This window comes from Chlorocebus sabaeus, chromosome 20 (assembly GCF_047675955.1).
Source record: "Chlorocebus sabaeus isolate Y175 chromosome 20, mChlSab1.0.hap1, whole genome shotgun sequence".
Classification (NCBI taxonomy): domain Eukaryota; kingdom Metazoa; phylum Chordata; class Mammalia; order Primates; family Cercopithecidae; genus Chlorocebus; species Chlorocebus sabaeus.
This window is the reverse complement of record NC_132923.1, coordinates 27137627-27164798: the sequence shown is the minus strand read 5'-3', so window position 1 is coordinate 27164798 and position 27172 is coordinate 27137627. Positions and strand designations below refer to the sequence as shown.

At 41.5% G+C, this 27172-nt stretch overlaps 1 protein-coding gene across 2 annotated transcripts; it reads right to left on the bottom strand.

The window, feature by feature from the left end:
- Nucleotides 1-1434: 1434 nt before the first annotated feature.
- Nucleotides 1435-27135, bottom strand: PSMA5 (proteasome 20S subunit alpha 5). 2 transcript variants are annotated; one of them, XM_007977703.3, is made up of 9 exons: nt 26993-27135; nt 22224-22290; nt 15560-15686; nt 13261-13328; nt 12248-12355; nt 12049-12107; nt 10878-10980; nt 9813-9899; nt 1435-1676 (listed from the first exon to the last, which is right to left on the bottom strand). In XM_007977703.3, exons 1-9 carry the CDS (start codon nt 27019-27021, stop codon nt 1599-1601), a joined length of 726 nt encoding a protein of 241 aa, XP_007975894.1. In that variant the 5' UTR covers nt 27022-27135; the 3' UTR covers nt 1435-1598. The 2 variants fall into 2 exon arrangements, with proteins under 2 accessions (XP_007975894.1, XP_007975895.1); XM_007977704.3 differs by lacking the exon at nt 22224-22290 and having other exon boundaries at nt 26993-27134.
- Between the last annotated feature and the right edge of the window lie 37 nt (nt 27136-27172).

Genomic DNA, 27172 nt, shown 5'->3' with positions numbered 1-27172 from the left:
CAGGAATAAATGAGAGGATTTTCAATGGTATTTTCTATTAGGATTTAATAAAACAAAGTGATCTTTAGAGAAACAAATCTCCCAATCAACATGCTATACTTAATAACAGTGTTAAAATCACTAGAAGTCTCTGGAACATTGACTAACAATATACTAGTTCTCTACTTTCCTTATGTGTTATTCTAGGGCAAAATCCCTTTCTTCCAAATGTTTCCTGTCGTTGCAGTTTCCAAATGTATATAAACACATTGTTGTTTTTTGCTGAATTACAGTGTGGATTTAGTATGAATTCAGCCTACCCAAATAGTCTTAATTTATTAACATCATATAGTACAACTTCCTACACATTAATATACCCAGAGCCCAGCAAATAATTATGGGGTCCCTGTTAGTGAATTAAATCAATTCTGCATCATCCATATATGGATTAGCCATGTTGTGGACAGTGCAAGCACTTTTCAAATCTCCAGATTTCCCTATTACAAGAGCTGGTGATCTGAAACAAAATCTGAGCTGTTCCAAGTCCCAACAGCTTAATTCTGTGTGTCCATGGGCACACAGCATTAAGATTCTTCATCTGTTAAGTAGTGATACAAATAGTGATACTGATACCATCTTCCCATGGTAATTTTTGAGGCTGAGATACAATGATTCTTCAAACAGTCTCCACCAGTCATATGATGGCAGCTCTAATGGGGAGAGTTCGTCATTCATTCCAAAGTCTAATGTAAACTGCTTCTGAATTTTATAATTCTCTTCCTGATATGGCTGAGATTTGTAATTGATTGCCAGTAAGGCCAAGGTCATTAATTTAATTCTTAGTCCTTCACTTCGTAAACAAGGAAATCTCTTTCCAAATTGTCTATCAAGACCCAAGAACTGGTACAACACCGTTGATGGCTTATTCCAACCCATCAGTGTTTTGAGGAGGACCTCAAAACATGTTCTTCTGATAGTCAATTAGTAGCATCTCCTTATAAGAAAAGCAGCAAAAATACATGTTTGCTCAAGAAATTACAGGGCCAAAAATGGATTAACAGTGCTGTTAACATCTATTAACCACTGGGAAGAGCTGGACTAACATCTATTAACCACTGGGAAGAGTTCATTTATCAACACCAAGAGATTAATGGATATAGTTGATTCTGTTATAGAGCATCACTAAAACAGTTTTAGAACAGACATCTTCATAGAATAGGGATATTAATAATGCTATCCTTTTGGCCCACTAACATATGCATTTGAAACAAAGACTGTATTACAATGGCTGGGTGCAGTGGCTCTCCCCTATAATCCCAGCACATCAGGAGGCAGAGGCGGGAAGATCACTTGAACCCAGGAGTTCGAAACCAGCCTGGGCAATATAGTGAGTCCTCATCTCTTTAAAAAAGAAAAAAGAAAAAAAAAAGACTATTAGAACAGTCTATTAACAAATATTTTAAAATTTTCTTTATTTCAGAACTGCCTTTATGTACAGACATCATTAAAAAAATGCACATACAATGGAGATTTTCCAAGGATCAGGAGCTGGAAATAAAATTTACGGACATTATTAAGAACTGAAATTGTCCCAGAGAAGTTCTGAGAATCAGGCTTCCTTAAATGTCCTTGATAACCTCTTCAAGTTCTTCCTTTGTGAACATGTGGAAATTCTGGCCAGGCTGCACTGTGGCTAGCTGGAAAGAAAACAAAAGGGTTAATAAGCTGGGCTCAGTTACCCTGCAGATGGCCCTACCATGGTCAGGAGAAGCTGTGTTGGTGATGCAGCTATTCATTAGGAACTAAGGGATCTGCTGTCCCAAGGCCTTCCCAGGCAGCAGGTCCCTAAAATAGCTCTCTGGCTCCAAAATAAAAATGCTTATTGACCAAATTTTCTATTTTAAGGTTAACTCACCACATCATACTTAACCAAATGCCTGGCATCACTGTCACTTCTTGAAGTCACTTCAACAGGGATCACAAAAGCAGCGGCAAAGTACATGGAGTCAGTACTTTTTTCTGTTAAAGACTCCTTTAGAATTATATTTGAAGTATATTTAAATACTTAAAAGTTGAGCTTGTGTGTGTGACTTCAGGTTACTTGGCCACTCTGTGCCTCTATTTCTTCATCTGTACAATGAGGACAATAAGAATAGCTAATTCACAGAGTAGTTGTGAGGATTAAATGTTAATATATATTACGTGCTTAGACCATTGCCTACAACAAATAATCATTAACTACTGTCAGGTATTTTCCCTAAAATTGTTTATGTGGCAAAACTTATCAAAAAAGTTTGTTGTTGTTGTTTTTTGAGACAGAGTTTCACTCTTGTTGTCCAGGCTGGAGTGCAATGGCATGATCTAGGCTCACCGCAACCTCCACCTCCCAGGTTCTAGCGATTTTCCTGCCTCAGCCTCCCTGTAGCTGAGATTACAGACATGTACCACCACGCCTGGCTAATTTTGTATTTTTAGTAGAGACAGTGTTTCTCCATGTTGATCAGGCTGGTCTCGAACCAACCTCAGGTGATCTACCCACCTTGGCCTCCCAAAGTGCTAGAATTACAGGTGTGAGCTACTACACTTGGCCTGTTATGTTTTTTAAAAGGACTGGCCAAGAAAATATTTCATTAACCCTGGCATAGGAAATCAGTTGTGACTGCTGAAGATATCAGTAATAACTGGAAGTCCAGATGGTTAATTTCAAATTTAACTAACATGACTAGGTTTTCCATTCTCTCTGCTGATCGTGTCCCACAGTTTTCGGCAATACTGAGCAATAGGTGCCACATTTGCCTCAAAAGATGTGTGTTTTACATGTCATTTCCTCATAGTGTCTTTTTTTTTTTTTCTTTTCAGTTTTTAAAATTAAACATGTGGCTGGAAACAGTAGCTCATGCTTGTAACCCCAGCACTTTGGGAGACTGATGCGGGAGGTACACTTGAGTCCGAGAGTCAAAAACCAGTCTGGACAACACAGGGAGACCCCGTGTCTACCAAAAAAAAAAAAAACCCCAAAACTAGCAGGGGGTGTAGCAAATGCCTATGTCCCACATACTCAGGAGGCTGAGGTGGGAGAATTGCTTGACCCTGGGAGATTAGGGCTGCAGTGAGTTGTGATCATCCCACTGCACTCCAGCCTGGGTGACAGAAAGAGGCCCTGTCTAAAACAATAAATTAATTAATATTAATTTTTTAAAAATTACAAAGATAGTAGGGCATTTTAAAGTAATTTTCAGGCCGGGCGCGGTGGCTCAAGCCTGTAATCCCAGCACTTTGGGAGGCCGAGACGGGTGGATCATGAGGTCAGGAGATCGAGACCATCCTGGCTAACACGGGGAGATCGAGACCATCCTGGCTAACACGGTGAAACCCCGTCTCTACTAAAAAATACAAAAAATTAGCCGGGTGTGGTGGCGGGCGCCTGTAGTCCCAGCTACTCGGGAGGCTGAGGCAGGAGAATGGCTCGAACCCGGGAGGCGGAGCTTGCAGTGAGCAGAGTCCGCGCCACTGCACTCCAGTCTGGGCGACAGAGCGAGACTCCGTCTCAAAAAAAGTAAATAAATAAAAATAAAAATAAAAAAATAAAGTAATTTTCAGTCCTGATATTTAATATAACTTGAAAGTTGCGAGACAGAATTAGCATAATCCAGTTATATGTTTAGTATCCTCTGCCTCATCTATAAGTAAATTTCAGAAAGACTGCTGCACATTTTAAGACACCCAATACCTGGGAACAGACTTTAAAAAAAAAAAAAAAAAAAGTTCTCCTCTCAAAGCTTGTAGTCTCCTCTAGATTCTCCTAAAAGATATATCTCCAATTACGTGAAATGTCAGAAAAGTCCCAAATATATTTGCAAAATATAGGTAAACAATTAGTTTACCATATAGACCATGAATTCTATTCCAAGGATATTTAAACATACAAATATTACTGCTTCTTTTGGCCAGACGTCGTAGCCTGTAATTCCTTTAATTCTGGCACTTTGCGAGGCTAGGGCAGGTGGATCACTTGAGGTCAGGAGTTTGATACCAGCCTGGCAAACATGGCAAAACCCCATCTCTAGTAAAAATACAAAAATTAGTTAGGCACGGTGGCACGTGCCTGTAGTCCCAGCTGAGGCACAAGAATTGCTTGAACCTGGAATGTGGAGGTTGCAGTGAGCTGAGATCGCACCACTGCACTTTAGCCCAGGCAACAAAGTGAGATCCTATCTCAAATAAATAAATAAATAAATAAATAAATAAATAAATAAATAAATGTTACTACTGCTTCTGTTAAGGTATATCTTTACTTGACGATCAATGACGTGAGGACACAGAAATACAAGGGCAATAATCTAAAGAGTGAGGGCCTAAAGAATTTCACTCATGACTCAGGCTAGTCTTCTCAAAACATTACAGGGGCTAAAAAGCAGAAACTGGGAAAACTCTTGAGTAGAACAGTTCTACAGAAGAACTGGAACGCAAATCAATACCATTAATAATAGAGTTTGAGCCAAGGACTGCTTTCAGGAAGTTGCTCATCACTAGATAAGTAAAAATAATCCCTTATATTTGCATAATAAATTTATTTGCATAATATGAAAGAAAATTTTCTATTTATTATCTCACTTTCAAAAAACACTTCTATGAGGCAGGTAGAACAGATATTGTCTTTCACTCTATTTCACCAATAATTAATTAATAAGCATTAATTAGTTGTATTGTATTAGTTACATGTACTTGTGACTAAGGATCCAAAGAAAGAAAGTCCGTCTTATTTACTAAGTGCTAGATGCCAAATGTGTTCAATGTCAGGTAAGTGTTATAATAAAGCTAAGCATATGTATAAGAGTGATCTGGGGGAGCCCAGGAAGGCTTCAGGGAGAAGCAACTTTTGAGTTATGTATTAAAGCATGGCAAGAATGGGTCAGACAATCAAACACAGGAAGGGAAACAATGTGCAAATGCGCAGAACCACAAAAGAACATGATGTATTTGCAAAATTGAAAGTAATTCTGTATGGCTAGAGTGGAGGTTGCACATGGAATATGACGTGAAAAGAAGAGGGAACAGGGGGGTCAGAGCCCATGGGAGGCAGTACATTAAAGCGGTTAAAAGTATAAGACCTAAGACCAGACCTGGATTCAAATCCTGACTCTACCATTTACCTGTTGGCCCTACCCTCTCAAAGTCAGTTTCCTCTTCTGTAAAATACGATTTTCAGAATAGGAATATCTATCTCATAGAAGTGTTGTGAAGATTAAGAGAAGTAATTGCATGTAAAATGCTTAGCAAAGTCTCTAATAGATTAAACAAATGACTTAAGTAGTAGTGAATTATGCCATGAAAAGAATTTTGGAATTTATCTCACAGACAACAGAAGTCAGAAAAGTTTTTTTTGTTTGTTTGCTTGTTTGTTTTTGAGATAGAGTCTTGCTCTGGAGTATAGTGGCATGATCCCAGCTCATTGCAACCTCTGCCTCCTGGGTTCAAGCAATTCTCATGCCTCAGCCTCCTTAGTACCTGGGATTATAGGCGCATGTCACCATGCCTAGCTAATTTCTTGTATTTTTATTAGAGACAGGGCTTTCACCATGCTAGTCTGGCTGGTCTTGAACTCCTGGCCTCAAGTGATCCACCAATCTTGCCTTACCAAAGGCAAGGTGGGATTACAGGCGTGAGCCACCATGTCCAGCCAGAAAATATTTTTTAAGCGGAGAACAATTAAGATTAGATGTAGCTTAGAAAATCCACTGTAGTAGCACAATGAGGAAAAAATGGACTGAAATGGAGGAGGGCAAGATTAATTAGGAGGCCTCTGAAAATATACAAGGTAGGGGGAAAATGGGGACCTGAACAAAAGAAGGCACTGGAAGTAGGGATGCAGAAGGGACATTGACTTGGGAGTTATTTATAAGGGAGCAAAGAAATGATTGAGTAAAAGGGAAGGAAAGTCAAAGTCTTCCAGGTTTCTTATGTGCATAACAAGTGCACTGGGGGTGTCATCAGCCAAAATTAGAAATATGGGAAGATGAAATGGTTTTTAAGAAAGATAATGATTTTAATTTTAGAACCGTCAAATTCGAGGTGAATGCTTCAAAAAGGTCAAATGATAGTTCCAAAGAGTGACCATGAAATCTGACAAATAAGAGTTATCTTACCAAGGAGCAGTCTCATGGAAATAATAAAAGCTGAAACAAATAGTAATGATTGAGGAGTAAATGAGAGGTGAAGCAGTGGAGATAAGACAGGTTCTGTTTGGAGGAGACTTGGCAATAAAGGTGAAAAAATAGGATGGATGAAATAGCACTCAGCAATAAAATGTGACAGAATTGATGCAACATGGGTGAATCTCAAAATCGTGCCAAGTGAAAGAAGTATAGTCCCTATAGTCACCTACAGTCCCAGGTACTCAGGAGGCTGAGGCAGGAGAACTGCCTGAGGCCAGGAGTTTAAGACCAGTCTGGGCAACACACACCCCATCTCTAAAAAAATTAAAAAACATTAGCCAGGCCTGGTGTGTGCACCTGTAGTCCCAGCCACTAGAGAGGCTGGGGTGGGAGGACTACTTGAGCTCATGAGTTCAAGACCAGTCTAGGCAATATAGCCAGACCTCATCTCTTAAAAAAAACAAACGAAAACATTTATATGAAATTCTAGAACACAAAACAAATCTATAGTGACAAAAAGTAGATCAATATGGGGGAAGAGACTACAAAGTGACATGAGGGAACTTTTTGGGAGGATCGATATGACTGAGGTGACAGATATGGGGTAGTACATTTGTCAACATCTGCTGAATTGTAAACTTAAAATTGGTACATTTTACTATATGTAAATTATATCTCAAAAAAGTTCATTAAAAGTAAGGACACTAGACAGAAGGAGGTATATATAAAGATTTTCTTTAAAAGAAAGATGTAAGATGTAACTTGGATTTTTTTTTTTTTTTTTTTTGAGACAGAGTCTCGCTCTGTCGCCCAGGCTGGAGTGCAGTGACGCAATCTTGGCTCACTGCAAGTTCTGCCTCCCAGGTTCACTCCATTCTCCTGCCTCAGCCTCCGGAGTAGCTGGAACTAGAGGCACCCGCCACCATGCCCAGCTAATTTTTTTGTATTTTTAGTAGCGATGGGGTTTCACCATGTTGGCCAGGATGGTCTCAATCTCCTGACCTCGTGATCCGCCTGCCTCGGCCTCCCAAAGTGCTGGGATTACAGGCGCGAGCCACCGTGCCTGGCCGGATATTTTCCTTTTCTTAGGGGAAAAGGAGGGACGCTGGAGCTCCAAGGAACAACTAATGGACTAAGAACTTACAGCAGATGGGTTCTAGAGCAGTGGCTCCCAAATGTTAGTCCTCCTTAGACTGACCTTTCACAGCAGCCTATGAAAGCTGGTTCTATGGGTGAGACATTCACCAACAATACCCTCCAGTATTCTCTAATCTTCTGTCCTTAACTAGTCAATCCCCTACTACAGATTAATCCAACCATCCATTTTCTCATGAGTGTAGTCAACAAATATCCTGGTAAGTACTAATTGGTTTAATTACTGATTTATAATTATAGCCTTGGTTGGCCTTTACATTTTATTTATTTATTTTCTGAGACAAAGTTTCGTGCTGTTGCCCAGGGTGGAGTGCAATCTTAGCTCACTGCAACCTCTACCTCCCAGGTTCAAGCAATTCTCATACCTCGGCCTCCCGAATAGCTCACCACACCCAGCTAATTTTTTGTATTTTTTTAGTAAAGCCGGGGTTTCACTATGTTGGCCAGGCTGCTCTTGAACTTCTGGCCTCACGTGATCTGCCTGCCTTGGCTTCCCAAAGTGCTGGGATTACTGGCCTCAGCTAGGATTTTAATATGGCCTAGCAATCCTTTTACTCTTCCCTGTCTTCTCTTTTCCCTATCCATAATGACTTTTCCAAATATTTCCCATTCTCAATTTTACTGTTGCATTCACCCACCCTCAGCAGATGACCTTACAATCACTAGGAAAATTCCGGGGAAATGTGGGACATCTCTCCAGTTTACCGCCAAGCCCACCTATCTTTACTCGTCACTACTTCCTTTTCTCCTGTCTACTCTTAGCATACTAAAAAAGGACATTCCCAAGCTGGTCCATACCTCTCCAGTCTCATCCCTTACCATCTCCCACCATCTTATATACATCCCACACCCAACAGTCAGACAAAACTTCAAAGTTTCCTTTACCCACAATGTTATTTTTACATCTTGAACCCTTTGCACATGTTGTCCCCTCTTCCTGGAATACCTTTCTGCTCCCTTTTCCAGACATCTCCTCTTCCAAGAAGCTTCCCTAATACTTTAGTCTAAGTTACACATACGGGAATCTGTTCTTACTGATATTATAGAAGTATCACCCCAGGTTGGTTCTTATTATCTATATGTTCCCTGCACTACACAGTATACTACTTGAATAGGAATTGGATTTTCTGTGTCTGTATCCCTGGGCATCCAGCATAACACCTGCTATATAATGGGTACTCAGTATGATGCTGAATGAATTTTACTTTTCAAAACCAACTCTTTCATGTGTACTACCCCTTACCTCTTCTATAACTTTTCCATCACTATCCTAACCTCTCCTTTTATTTCTTTCAGGCTTTTTTTTTTTTTTTTTTTTTTTTTTTTTTTGAGAGAGTCTTGTTCTGTCACCCAGGCTGGAGTGCAGTGGTGAAATCTTGGCTCACTGCAACCTCCACTCCTGGGTTCAAGCGATTCTCATACCTCAGATTCCCAAGTAGCTGGGATTACAGGCATCCACCACCACACCTGGCTAATTTTTGTATTTTTAGTAGAGATGAGGTTTCACCATATTGGGCAGGCTGGTCTTGAACTCCTGCCCTCAAGCGATCCACCTGTCTCAGCCTCCCAAAGTGCCAGGATTACAGACAACTGCGCCCGGCTCTTTCAACATTTTTCTATAAGTTAGTTTCATCTCTGTTTATATTTTCAAGACTTCCCCATCCTTAAAACGACACAATCCTTTTATTGAATGCTACCTTCTGCCGACACAAATCAAACTTCTTAAGAAAGCAGCACACTCTTGTTTTCTCCACTCATCACCTCCCTTTCATTCTGTTTATTTTATTTTTGAGACAGAGTCTCCCTCTATCGCCCAGGTTGGAGTGCAGTAGCTCATTGCAACTTCCGAATCCTGGGTTCAAGCAATTCTCATGCCTCAGCCTCCCTAGTAGCTGGGACTACAGGTGTGTGCCACCACACCTGGCTAGTTTTTGTATTTTGGGTAGAGATGGGGTTTTGCCATGCTGGCCAGGCTGGTCTCAAGTGATCTGCCTGCCTTGGCCTCCCAAAGTGCTGGGATTACAAGCATGAGCCACCTCGCCAGGCCTCATTCTTTAACTCACTGAATTCTGGCTTTTGCCAGCACCACTTTACTAAAGCTGTTTATTATTCAAAGGCTGTTAATAATTTCTTAGGAACTAAATATACAAAAATGTGATTTCTATGATCTATGTAGTCTTCAGCAATGCCAGCTATAATATCTGAATAAAAAACAATAAAACAGCCAGGTGCAGTGGCTCTCACCTATAGTTCCAGCTACTTAGGAGGCTAAGGCAGGAGAACTGCCTGAGGCCAGGAGTTTAAGACCAATCTGGGCAACATAGCAAGACCCCATCTCTAAAAAAATTAAAAAACATTAGCCAGGCCTGGTGTGTGCACCTATAGTCCCAGCTACTCAAGAGGCTGGGGTGGGAGGACTACTTGAGCCCATGAGTTCAAGACCAGTCTAGTCTAGGCAATATAGCCAGACCTCGTCTCTTAAAAAAACAAACAAAAAAAATTCAACAATAAAACAGAAAGTACCTCAATGTTTGTTGCATTCAGCTTCTCCTCCATTACTTGTTTGAGGATGATGAGTGAAGACTTGATGGCTTCTTTCAAAGTCATAGACTTGAAACAAAGAAGGCAAGAAGATGCCTGTTAATTATACGCAATCCCTCCTTCCTTCAAAGATTTTTCCTTTATCTCACTGAAAAAAGTATGTAGCAAGTATGTCAAACATCTTACTTACTATGGTGCATTACAAGTATCTCCAGAACTCAAGTAAATGGCAAATAAGTAGAATACACTTTTTCAGGAAAAAACCCCAAAACCTTATTGTGAGCCACAATAAAGTCACCAACCAAAGTAATCTTTGAAGAAGGGGAAAGGGATAGACTTGTGTACATTTGAATTCCTCTTTTAATTTAGAAGATAATATTATTGGCAATATCCTATGAACAATGCCCAAATGATCTAAGAGGTAGCCTAATGATTTAGAAAATTCATATTTACCCTGTTTTGTACCTAATTTCCTCCACATGTAAAATCAATACTATTAGGAGCTAATGTAAGCAGGCTTCCCTGTATGAACCACCTGAATAAGTACAGCAGCCTTCAATCACACCAATGAGTTACCCAAAACCAAATCTTCCCATCTCACAAAGAAAATACCAAATGCCCACTTGCTTCAAGAACCAATTGTAAAACGCTAAGTAAAGCTGTGGAGATAGAGGATAAACATATTGTGGTACACCCATACCACGGTATATTACTCAGCCATCAAATGGAAATACTGGTACAACATGAATGGATCTCAAACTCAGTGTTAAACAAAACAGATACAAACTGACTAATTGTTTAATTCCATTTATAACAAAGCATAAGAACAGACAAAACTAATGGACAGTGGTAAACATGGTTGCAAAGGAGGGAAAGAGATTGACTGGAATGTGGATGAGCATTTTTTTGGCGGTGATGAAAGTGTTACCTTGTTTTGCAATTGTCAAAACTCATAGAACTGAACTCTTAAGGTTTGCACATTTTATTATATGTCAATTATACCATGATTTAAAAAAAATAGTAAGAGTTGTGAGAATACTTAATTACCTTGTGGTAAACTTCTTGCAAGGAGCTTTGGGCGCCCTCTGAAGCAGAGCCAATTGCACGAGCATCACACTGTACAAAGGTCCCAGATGGATCCATATGAAACCTGCAAAACCCCCAAAATGAGGACTAAAATGCTCAGGAGTGGTGGCACTTTATGTAACAAACGTCTCACTAAAACAAAGCACAAATGCTTGGCCCTGGAGCCAGGAGACACCACTGAAATATTGAGGCGGCCAGGCGCAGTGGCTCAAGCCTGTAATCCCAGCACTTTGGGAGGCCGAGACGGGCAGATCACGAGGTCAGGAGATCGAGACCATCCTGGCTAACACGGTGAAACCCCGTCCCTACTAAAAAATACAAAAAACTAGCCGGGTGAGGTGGCGGGCGCCTGTAGTCCCAGCTACTCAGGAGGCTGAGGCAGGAGAATGGCGTAAACCCAGGAGGCAGAGCTTGCAGTGAGCTGAGATCTGGCGATTGCACCCCAGCCTGGGCGACACAGCGAGACTCCGTCTCAAAAATATATATATATATATAGAGGCACAGATCTAAAAGATGTTCTATGTCTGGAGAAACCAGACATTTTAGAAAGTGTTTAAGAAAATTAGCAGCTTCCTTAGGGATTCAGAAGTATAGTACGTATAAATATGGTACTTGTTTATGCCTATCTTAGAAATATCTGAGGATGAGGATCAGATCAACATTCCAGAGCAAAGCTCTAAAACATACCCTGACTATAGTAACAAGTTACTTCTAATTCCTTCCAGAATTAGCACTGGTTCCAATAGAGGAATTCTTCATGGAATCCCCAAATTTGGGCAAACGGCATAGAATCACTAAACTTTAGTATTAGAAGCCATATATATATATATACACACACACACACTTAACAATAGCCCTTTTTACAATAATCTTTTTTAAATACATTTTTTAAAGAGATGGGGTCTGACTCTGTTATCCAGGCTGGAGTGCAGTGACATAATCATAAGCTCACTACAGCCTGGATAACAACTCCCAGACTCAAGAGATCCTCCTGCCTCAGCCTTCAAGTAGCTGGGACTACAGGTGTGTGCTAATACCTGGCTAATAGTCTACGATAATCTTCTCAGTCCCCACCCCAAATTAAAATAACTCCCCACAAAAGCATGGGGGAAAATTACAAAATGGTACTTACAGCTGAGGTCCTTTCTCATCAACTCCTCCAAATAACAATGCTACTCCAAAGGGACGAGACTAGAACCAAAAGGTAAGAGATATTAAGATAAATGGCTATGAAGTAAGGAGTGAGAGGGCCTGGGAATGTTATGTTTACAGGACAAATGTCCTAAGTCCCACAGAACAATAAAAAAACTCGACACAAGTATCACACTCACCATGGCACCTGGATCTGCATCTTCTTCTCCAAACTGGAGAGCCAGATTGGACACAGCTTGGGTCACACTCTCCACTGTCATTGTCTCATTGTAGGTGAACCAGTGGTTCTAGAAGAAGAGCAAACCATGGTACACCCTTCTAATAAGGACATTGAGGCAGCCCACCATCTCACTACGCACATTCCTTTAAACTGGGATTGGAAACTGAAGGCTCAAATGTGGTTTTCTTAATTAACATTAACCCTGAGTACTTGGGAGTACATGAGAGGAAGAGAAATAGCTCTGGAAATAAACATTATCACAAGGACTCTAAGCAACGACGGACAAGAGAATTATTGCCTTGAAAAAGAGGGATATGCCCTGAAAGCACCAAGTTTACTCTTGTCAAAAACTAAAAGTGCCTTTCCCTCAAAGACTCTAGCTTATTCTGTTGATGTTTAAGTTAAATGACTTATTCTTACATAAGTACAGACAGCAAACTTGCAAGTAAGTGCAAAAAATTTTACCGTGTGATAAATTTTTCTTACTAGCCTATCTCCAAGCAGCAGCTACAAAGTTTAAAAAAACAAAAAAAAAACAGTATCCCTGACCAGTATTTGTCAGCTGGTACAAGTTATTACTCACCAGAGGAGGGCTGTTATTTGCAAGCCTGGCAACAAAGGCAGTTGAGGTGAGAATATCCTTTAACTATGTCCACCTCCTGCCATGATGCTCCCACAGAAAGTCAATTAGGAAACAATGCATTACAATGCATGCTTTATATAAGGCGAAGCCAAAAAAAAAAAAAGGAAGACACTGTCAGCACTACTGACCAGAGCCTCTTTAAAACTGCAATGATCGGACAGCTAAACTCCAAGCCCCAGAAAGTTCTAACTGGGAATTCTACCCAAAATTACTCCCAAGAGCCACATCTAATATTGACACAGACACCTGCAGTATAGCCCAGGCAGCTACATAATCACTAAACAAGCAACTCAAGCATCCTAGTAAAAGGGAGATAATGCCAATTTTACCTGTGTCTCCACTCTGGCTTTATCAATTAAAGTCTTAGCATCAGCAATTAGCCCACTCATGGCACAACCTGCAATGTAAAAGCGACAGTGACCCAGTGGCCAAATCCTTGTAGAACTCTTTCATCCACTCAGGAAATCCTGAAATTCTGGAGTGGAACCATGGCAGCCATTCAGCTATCCCATGGCATTTTATACCCGAAAGTTTAGATAGGAAATGATCTGCCCTGAACCCAAGTATTAACGATGTTAGAAACAAAAAACCATCCACAATGACACAGAAGTCCAGATGATAAAAATAAGTCCAGAGAAAAGCAGCTAAACAAACATGAATTTCCACATATTACATCCCTAAGCATCCCTTTAGCACTCTTTGTAGATGATGATACATTTTCAAACTAAGCAAACACGAATGTCCCAACCTGGGAGACAGAGAAAAGAAAATCACCTCACTATGGACTACAGTGGAGGACTCTTGAATAAATCAAAAGCCTTTTGCCTCTCTGTCCCAAACACAAAACAACTAGTTATATCAGAGAGAGTTTGCCTGATGGCCCAAGCCACCACAATTATGGCTATACTGTTATTTTACGCACCATGACTCAAATCTAAATCTCCAGTCTAAGTTTCTCTCCCAAGTTTCAGACATATAAAGCCAAATAACTTCCTTAATATATCTACTTGGACATATCACACACTCATTTCCCTTCTAGACCCCGTCTTCTTCCTTGGCCCTCACAACCAATCAGATCACAAGTTCTGTCAATTTCTATCTTCCTCTCCATTCTCTGGCTACTGTGTTAGTTAAAACCTCCACCATCTCTTTGTTTGGACTATTACAAGTTTTTAACTGGCCTCCCTGCCTCTAGTCTCAGCCCTCTTTAGTCTACCTTTAATATCATTATCAGAATGGCCTTTCTAAAATTGTAATGGGATCCTATTACCTCATTGCTTAAAACTTTTCCCATCCTTGCAAAAGGATTACATTGAAGCCTTTGGTGTGGTAAAAAAGGAATTCCGCTCTCTGACCGACTCATCTGTTGCTGCAGTTCATGTCCCAGTCCCACAAAACTGCTTGTGCTATGGTATTTTATATTTTACACCACGACAGCTTCAGTCATTTCTATTCCCTCTGACTAGAATGCTCTCCCTTGCTATACCCAGACACTTGTTTGCCTTGTGTACACTTCCTTATCTTTCAGAATTAAACTCAGCTCAAAATCACTTTCATGGAATCCTTTTCTGAAAGCCCCACTACCACTGACTCCAGGCAAAACTAATTATTTCTTCCTTTGTACTCCTACTGAGAACACACTAGAGTCTTTCTTAATACTTTTGTCACTTAATTGCATTGACTTACTTACATGTCCACCACCACAATTAGACCGTATGCTCCTGGAAAACAAGGACTATGTCTTATTCCTTTCTATTCCCTGGTATCTAGCATAATGTCTGGCACATTGTAGGCTCTCAATTTGTTGAATGTAGTGACACTAAGCTACCGTCAAAAGACAAGTGACTCGAGTTAAAGAAGACAAAATGTTCCAATCTTAAAAGATAAAATCTCAGTTTCTATATCTATGCAAGAGATAGTATCAAGCTTCCAGAGTCACCATACATTTGGTTCTGATGCCTTCAAGCAATTAATTATTTTGCCAATGCTTCATTAATTAGATGACTAGACAGGTTAAGAAAATTTAGATAGCCAAATAAAATGGCATTCTATAAATAACTAGAACTACTCACCCTGTAATACTATTATACAATGATGTCAGAAGTCAAGGCAGGGGAATTAAGACCAAAAAAGTGGGTAGAGGGAACAAGGAATACAAAGATAATCTGAAAACAAAGGAGGAAGACTGATCTAGTCAAGTCTGTATTATTCTTATAACTTGTAGTCACTCCAAAGATCTTTGAGAATTCCTCTTTTCTCAATGGACACTCCAGCTTCCCATACATAATCCTGTGCTCTGGTGGCCTTCTACTAGAGCAAATATTATGCATCAGTAAAGACCCAACCATCGTAAGGAGCTGGCCTATGATTCAACCTTTGCATATTTCAACAACCATCACATTTACCAAGTCTAAATTTGAGGGGAAAGGTACTTCTGGGAGTAGGTTAAACATAAATGAGCCCTGCAACAGCCTCCTACTCCTACATTTACGCAATCTGGCCTACTGTCTGGAAAATAATAGCGAACAAGGGGATAACATGTTCATTTCATAAACCTTCCTTGGAACATCACAGAGGACTAATTAACCCAGACCAGGTCCTACAGAACAGCTTTCCTCCACTCCTTACCTATGTGAGCATCAATCTCTACAATTTTCTCAATGCTGCTGGGCTCCATCAGTGGGGAAGTAATTCTCTTCTCCACAGCTAGGCACACACCCTCTGATGTCTGGATCCCAATGGCTGTAGAACCAAGCTAAAGAGAAACATCTTATGATTACCATATACAGGTCAAATAACTGTCTCACATACTCACCAGATAGCTCTCTGTAAATCTTCACATGATAGAAACTTCAATTGGCCACATCTTATAGGCAGAGAGAACGAGCACCCTAATATACTCTAATTAATATACTATTCCTGTCAATAGCAAGAATATTGATTTACAGAAAAAAAGTTCTTTTTTTCTCCCTTAAATTTTTTTTTAAGTTTTTAATGTTTTCTTTATAATTTACCCAGGTAATTTCTAGAACCCCAAAAGAGTGAGTTCAACAAAGTCTTTCAAATATTGGAAAAATCCATTCTCTAATGCCAATATTTGGAGGAGGGAGGATTCAAAAGTTCTAAACATAGTGGGCAAGAAAGTAATAAAACTCTTAATGTCTTTTCTGGACCCGGTCTCTTTTCACCTCTTACATCTGTCTTGGTCTGTCCCAAGAGGTGATATTCCCCAACCTACCTGACCTCCAAAAAAGTAATAAAGGAAGGTAGGGAGGGACAAAAGGACTACCACCATCATCACCACCAACAGTGTAAAACTATTAATTATTTAAGGTCGCTAGAAGTCCACAATATACCTGGAATTCATCTCGTTATCTCTATGTAACACCCAGCCATCTACTACTCTTCTATGCCCATTTCGTGCAAAATGATGACAGTAATAACAAGAAGGGTAAACATATTATGTATTACAAAATGCTTAAAATGGTGCCTGCCAAAGATGAACAAATGTTATTCATATTCCATGCCTAGATTACTTCAATAACCTCTCTCATCTTTAATCTCTCTCTCAATGTATCTCTCATGTTATAGCCTGACTGATCTAATAAAATGCTATTATCATTATATTTCTTCTCTCAAGAATTAGCATCACCCTATACTGGCTATAATATCCAAATAAACTTCCAGAGCCTTCATATCCTGATGCCACTTTTCCCTTCCAACTTCATTACTCGTTATTCTCCAACAAAATCCCTCAGGTATAGCCCAACCCACTTGCTCAAGCCACATTATCTCCTACCCTTGCACCCCTCTGCTCATGCTGTCTCGCCTGGAATACATTCTTCCTTTCCTCTATCCAAATTTCACTCATCAAAGCCTTCCATGACTATGTTTTGTGCTTTGAATTCCCATTATATTCAGTTATTTCTACAAAGTAATCACTGCCAAGTGTGAGCATTGCAAAGGGTTCCAAAGAATCCCATGAATCTTTATGTATAACTTGCTTAACATGTCTGCAGACTGAATGATCGTTTCACACACATATATATTATTTTTCAAATGTGTTAAGTTGTGACTTTATTTAGAAGTGTTATTAAATGTATACCAGCTTTTTGGCATGTATTTTCTTAATCAGTGGATACCTGCATAACTACAGGAGATTAACTGTCAACAAATTTTATGTAAAAAAATGAGTACTCATGTTGGGCACAGTGGCTCATGCCTGTAATCCCAGCACTTTGGGAGGCGGAGGTGGGCAGATTGCATGAGTCCAGGAGTTTGAGACCAGTCTGGGCAACATGGTGAAACTCTGTTTCTATAAAAAATACAGTAATTAGCCAGGCTTGGTGGCATATGCCTATACTCCCAGCTACGCGGGAGGCTGAAACTGTAGGACTGCTTGAGCCCAGGTGGCAGAGGTTGTAGTGAGCCAAGATCATGCCACTGTACTCCAGCCTGGGCAACAGAGTGAGACCCCATCTCAAAAAATAAATAAATAAAAATGAAGGCTCATATTTCTAGTTAAAGGTGTAGACTAATGACATACATTCATTCCATGCCTTCCTTAAGTCTGTTAATGTAAGATTAAAGGACTTTTAAAAAGGCATAAATCCACTATAACAGAGAGTGGGACAAGACACAGCAACAAAACTTTGAAGCTGAAAAGAAGATAGGTTAGTGATACCCGAGTAATCCAAATCCTAAACCAGCAGTAAAGAAAGTAAAGAAACAACTTGATTTTTATCACAGGACCTCACAAAAGGAAATGGTGGCAACAAGGACTTCTGGAAATGGAAATGAACAAGGAGCTAAAAACTGCAAGATGGTTCAGTGTTTAAGAAACAGATTCCCAGATGCCCTCCCCTATGCTGTATAGCTAGATGACTGCGCCTCCCCCACTCCTGCAGAAGACTCCAGGCTTATTCTCTGGAGACCGTAAAACAGAGGGTCTTTGGATTGGGGACACCAAGCACAGTCTAAGGCAGGAATCATGTACTGAAAACAGGGTAAATATGTAAAAATTTATAAACTGAGTGTTAGGAACCTCAGCCTTCTTTCCCTACTCAGCTCTCAGAAGCCAGCAGTCAGAAATACCCTCCCGGAATGAAATGAGAAGAGGCAGTTTTCTTCTCAGCAATGTTTTTCAAACTTTTTGACCAAAAGTCACAGTAAGGAATACATTTGCTTTCATAACTAAAACCCACAAATAAATACAAATACATAACAGAAACAAAATTTCATGAAAAAAACCACTCACCACTACCATGGGCAAGGCATTTTGATATCTACTGCTCTGTTTCACTTAAAAAAGAAATCTGGGCCAGGAGTGGTGGCTCATGCCTATAATCCTAACACTTTGGGAGGCTGAGGCAGGAAGATCACTTGAGCCCAGGAGTTTGAGACCAGCCTGGGCAACATGGCAAAACTTTACCTCCATGAAAAATTTTAAAAAATTACCTGGGTGTAGTGGCACGTACCTGTAGCTGGGGGCTGAGGTGGCATGGTCACTTGAGCCTGGGAGGTTGAGGCTGCAGTGAGCTGTGATCACACCACTGCACTCCAGTCTAGGTGACAGAGTGACACTGTCTCAAAAGAAATGCTCCTCATGACCACTAAATTTATTTTAGTATCTCCTAATAGGCCTAGACCTACAGTTTGAAAAACATAGCTCTAAAGAATCTGACCAGTTCAAAAGGAAAAAAATATTTTAGACAGGGTCTCACTCTGTCGCCCAGGATGAAGTGCAGTGGCACAATCACGTCTCATGGAGTCCCAACCTCCCAGGCTTACGAGATACTCCCACCTAAGCCTCCAAAATAGCTAAGACTACAGGTGTACACTACTACACTCAGCTAATTTTTAAAATTTTTTGTGAAGACAAGGTCTCACTATGTTGCTCATGCTGGTCTTGAACTCCTAGACTCAAGCAATCCTCCTGCCTCAGCCTCTCAAAGTGCTAGGATTACAGGTGTGAGCCTTGCCCAGCCTAATTTTTAAAATTTTTTCTAGACACGGGCTATGTTGCCCAGGCTAGTCTTGAACTCCTAGGCTCAAGTGGTCCTCCTGCCTCAGTCTCCCAAAGTGCTGGGATTATAGGGATGAGCAACAATATCCCACAGGGAAAAAAATTTTCAAGAAAAATTAGAAAATGGTTGAAGAAAAATAAGACATTTCATCCATAAAACAAGAACAGGATGCTAAGAAGACGAAAAGAAACAAAAGAAGTTGGAAATTTAAAATTATTTCTGGCCAGGTGCGGTGGCTCATGCCTATAATCCCAGCACTTTGGGAGGCTGAGGCGGGCGGATCACCTGAGGTCAGGAGCTCGAGACCAGCCTGACCAACATAGAGAAACCTCAACTCTACTAAAAATGCAAAATTAGCTGAGCGTGGTGGCACATGCCTGTAATCCCAGCTACTCAGGAGGCTAAGGCAGGAGAATCTCTTGAACACGGGAGGCGGAGGTTGCAGTGAGCCAAGATCGCGCCATTGCACTCCAGCCTGGGCAACGAGAGCAAAACTCCAACTCTAAATAAATAAATAAATAGTTTCTACAATACTATTGGAAAATGAGTTCTACCAAATTGAGCAAATAAATAACAAAAGATGACATGGGGCCTAACACAAGAGGGAGTTAAAGGGACGCCTAGAATGATCTCACAGAAAATGAAGTCCACAGCTATGCAGGAGGCCCAGAGAATGACCAGTCCAGATTGGAGCAGGTTAGAAGGCTCCAAGATTTCATTAAGAATCCTTAATAGGGCACTGTGGCTCATACCCATAATCCCAGCACTTTGGGAGGCTAAGGTGGGCGGATCACTTGAGCTCAGGAGCTCAAGACCAGCCTGTGCAACACAGCGAAACACCATCTCTACAAAAAATACAAAAATTTAGGCTGGGCGCGGTGGCCCACATCTGCAATCCCGGCACTCTGGGAGGCCGAGGCAGGTGGATCACAAGGTCAGGAGTTCGAGACCAGCCTGACTAATATGGTGAAACACCATCTCTACTAAAAATACAAAAATTAGCCAGGTGTGGTGGCACATGCCTGTAATCCTAGCTACTCAGGAGACTGAGGCAGGAGAATTGCTTGAACCGGGGAGGCAGAGGTTGCAGTGGGCTGAGATAGCACCACTGCACTCCAGCCTGGGTGACAGAGTGAGAGTCCGTCTCAAAAAAATAAAAAAATAAGCCGGGCATGGTTGTGTATACCTGTAGTCTCAGCTACTTTGGGGGCTGAGGCGGGAAGATCACTTGAGCCTGGGAGATTGAGGCTGCAGTGACCTGAGATGCACCACTACATTCTAGCCTGGCTGACAGAGCAAGACCCTGTCTCAAAAAAAAAAAAAAGGGAATCCTTAATAGGACACTTAATTTGCCTGAATGTTTTGAGAGGATACATGTAACCTAGAGAGACTTTGGGATGCATTATTGATCATCCTAAATTAAGCAAATATTTTTAAAAAGAGAATTATTAACTCCAAGAAAAACAAGGTTGTGCAGAAACAGAAAAACAATTATAAAACACAAAATGGCTCAGCTGTGAAAAGCATTTACAGTCATACTAATGTAACTATTGACTAATGATCTAACAAAATTATGATATTCATGATACATATGGAGAGGGTCACCCTATCCCCACCTCAGAAGACAATTGTGTGTGGTGGGGACTAGGGGTGTGGGGTTGGGGCAGAAATCTTCATCCTTCATAATGAAAAGTCCATGGATAATGCCTAACAAAAAAACCATAAACCTGTGTTGTAGAGATACGGAGGTACCTGCCTAGAACATTACCAGCTGAAACAATTTGAAGTGTTACCTCTGAAAAGCTGAACAGAGATGATGCAGGCCTCAAGAATTGCTATTTTTGTTACAAGGTTCATAGAACTACTTTGCCTTTTGACTCTGAAACTACATGCATGTATACCTTAAAAATCAAACAAATATATAATCAGCAACCATTGCCAGAAAACTTAATTTAGCACTTAATTGTTCTCTAATTGTTTCATTTATAGTATACTGATCTTGAATTCCCAACTGAACAGGGTAGGACAGAATTCATATATACTTTTAATCTAGAAGAGTGATTCTCAATTGGGGGCCCTTTTGTCCCCACCAGACATTTGGCAAAGTCTGGAGACATTTTTGGTTGTCACAACTGAAAGAGTGCTACCGGCATCTAATGGGTAGTATCCAGGAATTGATAAACATCCTAAAATGCACAAGATGGCCCTCCACAACAAAGAATTATCCAGTCCAGGCCAGGTATGGTGGCTCACACCTGTAAATCCCAACACTTTGAGAGGCTGAGGCAGGAGGATTGCTTGGGCCCAGGAGTTTGAGACCAACTTGGGCAACATAGCAAGACCACATCTCCACACACACCCACACACACACACACACACACAAAAGCCAGGCATGGTGCACACGTCTGTATCCTAGCTGCTAGGGAGGTTAAGGTGGGAGGAAAACTTGAGCCCAGGAGTTAGAAGCTGCAGTGAGCTAAGACAGTGTCACTGTACTCCAGCATGGGTGACAGAGTAAGACCCTGTATCTAAAAAAAACTAAAACAAATCTCTTTAGTCCCTAAGGTGTCTTTACCAACAAGAACACAAAGGTGGGCCGGGCGTGGTGGCTCACGTCTGTAATCCCAACACTTTGGGAGGCTGAGATGGGTGAATCATTTGAGGTCAAGGGTTCGAGACCAGCCTGGTAGTAAAACCCCATCTCTACTAAAAATTTAAAAAAGTTAGCTGGGCGCAGTGGCACATGCCTGTAATCCCAGCTACTGGGAGGCTGAGGCAGGAGAATCACTTGAACCCAAGAGGCAGAGGTTGTAGTCAGCTGAGATCATGCCACTGAACTCCAGCCTGGGCGACTGAGAGAGACTCCATCTCAAAAAAGAAAAGAAAAGAAAAGAAAAAGAATACAAAGGTAGTCAGATACATGATTTGCTAAAGAAAACAAAACAGAAAAAGTAATACAAGTGCTAATTCTGGACTTCTGTATCCCTCTTTATAGCTAAGAGGATCAAAAGCACAAATAGGTCCCTCCACCCCCACTGAGAAAAAGCTATTAAGATAATTATGAAGCAGTTAACTGCTCAAAAAGTTTTAAAATACATATTAGGAATAGGATTGAAACTGTTATAAAAATGGTTAACAGTGGTTGCCTAAAGGGATGTAAGAACATTTTCTAAAGGAATGGTTAGACCACATTTACTCCAAGTGTTCTGCCAGCAAAATGTTAGGTAGCCATGAAATTTCAGGAACTATGCTACTTGCTACTATACCTTGATAGCCTCAATGGCATACTCCACTTGAAATAATCTTCCTTCGGGAGAAAAAGTATTCACGCCCCTATAATTTAAAAAAAGTTATTAATTATACTCATAAAAACTAGTCATGTAGACACTGAATTCAAGTTCCTTGACAACTAGCTCAGATAGCTACAGAATATGCATGCTGTCATTATTCTCTACTTCGCCCACAACAATCTGTAGCATTTTTTGTACATTAACAGTTTCTCAAGGGAATGGAACCTATATATAGAATGCTTCTGCCCCACTCCCAGAAAGTCTTCCCAAACTGGTGAAATGAGAGCAAGTGACTTTTCTGCCTCAATCCTGAATCAACCTGGGTCCATTCTGAATAGACTTGCCAGTTCCTTTGGTAAGTTCACGCCCCAAAACTATCAGCCAATTTCCAAGAAAATGTGCATTTTTTCTTATCCTCTTCCCATAACATGCATATGATGTGAATATCTGGGGTTAACACTCTTCTTTCCATTCTCAATGCCCTCATTACTTTTCACCTAACTTTTGTAATAGTCTCCTAACAGGTATTGACTCGTGGAGCAAGTCCGAAGTGTTTTTCCCCTAATTCAGACAATCTCTACAAAACACAGTTATTACTTTTTTGTTTTCTTATTTGAGACACAGTCTCGCTCTGTTGCCCAGGCTGGAGTGCAATGGCACGATCTCGGCTCACTGTAACCTCTGCCTCCCGGGTTCAAAAAATTCTGCCTCAGCCTTTCCAGCAGCTAGGACTACAGGTGCATGCCACCACGCCCAGCTAATTTTTGTATTTTTAGTAGAGATGAGGTTTCACCATATTGGCCAGGCTGGTCTCGAACTCCTGACCTCGTGATCCACCCACCTCAGCCTCCCAAAGTGCTGGGATTACAGGTGTGAGCCACCGTGCGTGTCCCAATTTCTTTCTTTTTTTTTAGACTGAGTGTGCTCTGTCACCCAGGCTGGAGTGCGGTGGTGCGATTCCGGTTCCCTGCAACCTCCATCTCCTGGGTTCAAGCAATTCTCCTGCCTCAGCCTCCCAAATAGCTAGGATTACAGATGCCCGCCACCATGCCCGGCTAATTTTTGTATTTTTAGTAGAGATGGGGTTTCACCACATTGGCCAGGCTGGTCTCAAACTCCTGACCTCAAGTGATCCGCCCACCTCAGCCTCCCAAAGTGCTGGGATTACAGGCGTGAGCCACTGCGCCCAGCCCTAATTATTACTTTTTAGTAAAAGTTAGTCACAGGTACATTTCTCTACTTACTTGTATGAATTACTATTGTTATCTTAACAGACTGAGATCCATGTAGTTCCTAATTCTAACCTAGTGAATTCACTCAACATTTATATAAATTACATGTCAGACTGCTTTTCTCTCTAAAACACTTCCCCTTAACACTTAACACTTTCCACCTTTCCTTGCTCAAGTGTGCTGGAAATCCCTACAGAGAAGAGGCACCAAACATGGTCTCAGCTATAAAAGCTTTGAGCACACAATGGACACAAAAAATATGTGGACAAATGAATGAGATGGTTGCAATCCATGGTTTATGGAGTCTGGACTTCACAACAGGTAACATGTCATATAGCAGTGCTTCTGGCCTGGCGTAGTGGCTCATGCCTGTAATCCCAGCACGTTGGGAGGTCGAGGCGGGCGGATCAGCTGAGGTCAGGAGTTCGAGACCAGGCTGGCCAACATGGTGAAACCCCAGTCTCCACTAAAAAAACAAAAATTAGCTGGGCGTGGTGGCAGGCGCCTGTAATCCCAGCTACTTGGAAGACTGAGGCACGGGAATCACTTGAACCCAGGAGGCGGACATTGCAGTGAGCCAAGATGGCACCACTGCACTCCAGCCTGGGTGACAGAGTGCTAAGCACCAGTTACTTCCAAATCTCTATTACCAGTTTTACCTCTTTCCTAATTTAAATGTTTGTCGAACATTTCCACTTGCATATCCCATTAGCACTTAACACTTAAAACTTTTCAGTTTGAAATATTATCTCTTTAAATCCAGTCACCTTGCAAAATTGACTTCATCTCCTGCCATTCCTATTTCAGTTTTATTTTAAAACACCTCCGATCTTCCAGTGTTCCCAAGATAGGAAGTTCTGAATGATCTGACTCATTCCTCCTCATCTTTTCCCATATCCAACTATATGGTAAGTCATACCAATTCATATCAATTCCTCCTCCACAGTAACACATCACTCTTCCTTCTCAATGCCCTCATTACCTTTCACCTAACTATTGTAATAGCCTAACAGGTATTGACTCACTTTTCCCTAATTCAGACAATTAATCTCTGTAAAACACAATTATTATTTAACAGCACACAGTTGCCTACAGAACTAGGACCCAAACTCCTTAGCCTCGTATTAAAAACCATTCAATATCTAGCAGCATCCTGTTTTTCCCATTATCTCCTGCTGTTCCCATATATGTATCATATGTGCCAGTCAGACTGGACTTTTCCCAAAATGCTTTGTGCTTTTCCATTGCCCCTCCTTCATTTATCCCATATTCTCCAACTCAAAACTAGTGATCTCACTGTCTTTATTAAATTCCTACTCTTTCAAGAGACCTAGTTTAAATGTCAGGTCCTTTGTGAAGTTTTCCAAGATCCTCTCATATTGCATGCAATCCCTCATCAAAAACTCAATGGTATTGATTTGAGTTTCTCTAATGGCATTAATATATTTCTGACTCACACTATAGTTACTTCTATAAACAATTTTTTTTTTTTTTGGAGACAAGATCAGCACCACCACACCTGGCTGATTTGTTTTTAATGTTTAGTAGAAACGAGGTCTCACTATGTTGCCCAGGCTGGTCTCCAGCTCCTGAGCTCAGGCAATCCTGCCTCGGCCTTCCAAAGTGCTGGAATTACAGGCATGAGACACTGTGCCTGTAAACAATTCTTTAAGAGTCTCAGGCTGGGCGAGGTGGCTCTCACCTGTAATCCTAGCACTTTGGGAGGCCAAGGCAGGTGGATCACGAGGTCAGGAGTTCAAGACTACCCTGGCCAAGATGAGGAAACCCAGTCTCAACTAAAAATACAAAAATTAGCCGGGCATGGTGGCACCGACTGTAATCCCAGCTACTCAGGACGCTGAAGCAGAGAATTGCTTAAACCTAGGAGGCGGGCCAGGCGCGGTGGCTCATGCCTGTAATCCCAGCACTTTGGGAGGCCAAGGCGGGTGGATCATGAGGTCAAGAGATCGAGACCATCCTGGCCAACATGGTGAAACCCCGTCTCTACTAAAAATACAAAAATTAGCTGGGCGTGGTGGCGCGTGTCTGTAGTCCCAGCTACTCGGGAGACTGAGGCAGGAGAATCGCTTGAACCCGGGAGGCGGAGGTTGCAGTGAGCCAAGATCATGCCACTGCACTGCAGCCTGGCGCCAGAGCAAGACTCCCTCTAGTCTCAAGAACAAACAAACAAACAAAAGCCGGGAGGCGGAGGTTGCAGTGAGCCAAGATCACATCACTGCACTCCAGCCTGGGCGACAGAGCGAGACTTTGTCTCAAAAGAGTCTCCTATATGAGAGCAAGGAGCTTGAATTTGTCCATTGCTGTAGCACCAGCACCTAGAACAGTGCCTTGTTCACAGCAAGCACTCAAGCACATTAACTAAGAGAATAAAAAGGGATGTATTTTAGGCCGTCTTGGGAAGACAGAAAAATAAGTAACAAAGCAGTCAATACATATGTTAAGTAAATGGCCACAAAATTTAATAAATGATTTCTGATAAGGATAACAATTTCTATCATACACACCCTAACTCAAAATTATATGTCACCCGAGGATGATTCTCTTCAATGTTCTGGAAGTTAAATATCGACCAACAAAGTCACTTTGTAGGACAGTGGGGAAATATGTCAAAACTTCACACACATCTATGAGTCAGTAAAAAAAGATGAAAAAGTGGTAACTGCAAGTGGTCAGCATATACTTGACAGGATCAGCATACACTTGACAGGAAATGCAGCTTCTGACACCACTCAGTACAAAGAAAATGTCTGCCTTCCCTGACTAAAAAAAAAAACTTAGTAGCTATGTAAAAACTTAACTCATGAAAACAGAAACTGAAAGTAAAAATGTCTACAGCATAAATATGTACAACTTAATACTGTGCACATTTTCACACCACAAGTTTTTAAAAATTCGCTTTAAACTTTTAAAAAGTCAGAAAAATTTTGGTCAGTTGGAATCAGCATGATGAGAAATCTCTTGAAAACCACTCTAAATTCCAGTTCCTATAAAATCAGACTCCAGACAATATATCCAGCCAAAGCTACGACTGCGTTCGCGCTTCTGCAGAAACTATACACCGCAGCACGCCCTACTACAAACCAGTTGCTTTTTCTGCCAGGAGGCACGTTTAACTTTTTTGTTTGTTTGTTTGTTTAAGGCAGTCATACTAGGCACGAAAAGATGAACAGGGCAACGGGTGACCCTTGGCCCTCTCCGGGTTCAAGTTAGGAGTACCGGCTCCTCACGCCTTCTTTACCAAGCACAAGTCGGAGCTTCTCGCTTCCGCACTGAGTTAGGACCCAGGGGGTGACTCAGCGGTAGGACAAGTGCCACCGATGTGGTCTAGCTTGGGGAACCACGGCGGGCGCCTAAGGAGGGCAAGAGATCCCCAGGTCCGGCCAATCTCGGGTTCCTGGGGAGCCTCATGACACGGCAGAACCCAGGCCGCGCGGCCAGGTCCCGGGCCTGCCCACCCGTAATTCCCACCCGACGTCCCCCAGCCGCACGGACCTGTCGTACTCAGACCGGGTGAGAAACATGGCGAGGGCAGGAGGAGGCAGCGGCTACGCGGGGATTCTGAGGACCAACACGACTCCACCGGCACCCAACTCACCCACACCGCCACAGTACCAAAGACCAACTGCGCGTGCGACCGCGACCTCTTTAGCCCGCCCTCCTGTGTCTGCTTCC

What these genes read in the sequence shown, in the direction of transcription:
- PSMA5 (XM_007977703.3), bottom strand. Translation starts at nt 27,021, where the DNA reads ATGTTTCTCACCCGGTCTGAGTACGACAG. An exon ending in ATGCCATTGAGGCTATCAAG is followed by an intron (nt 15,687 to 22,223) that starts GTATAGTAGCAA and finishes GTTTCTCTTTAG; the next exon opens with CTTGGTTCTACAGCCATTGG. An exon ending in GATGAGAAAGGACCTCAGCT is followed by an intron (nt 10,981 to 12,048) that starts GTAAGTACCATT and finishes GGGGTTTTGCAG; the next exon opens with GTTTCATATGGATCCATCTG.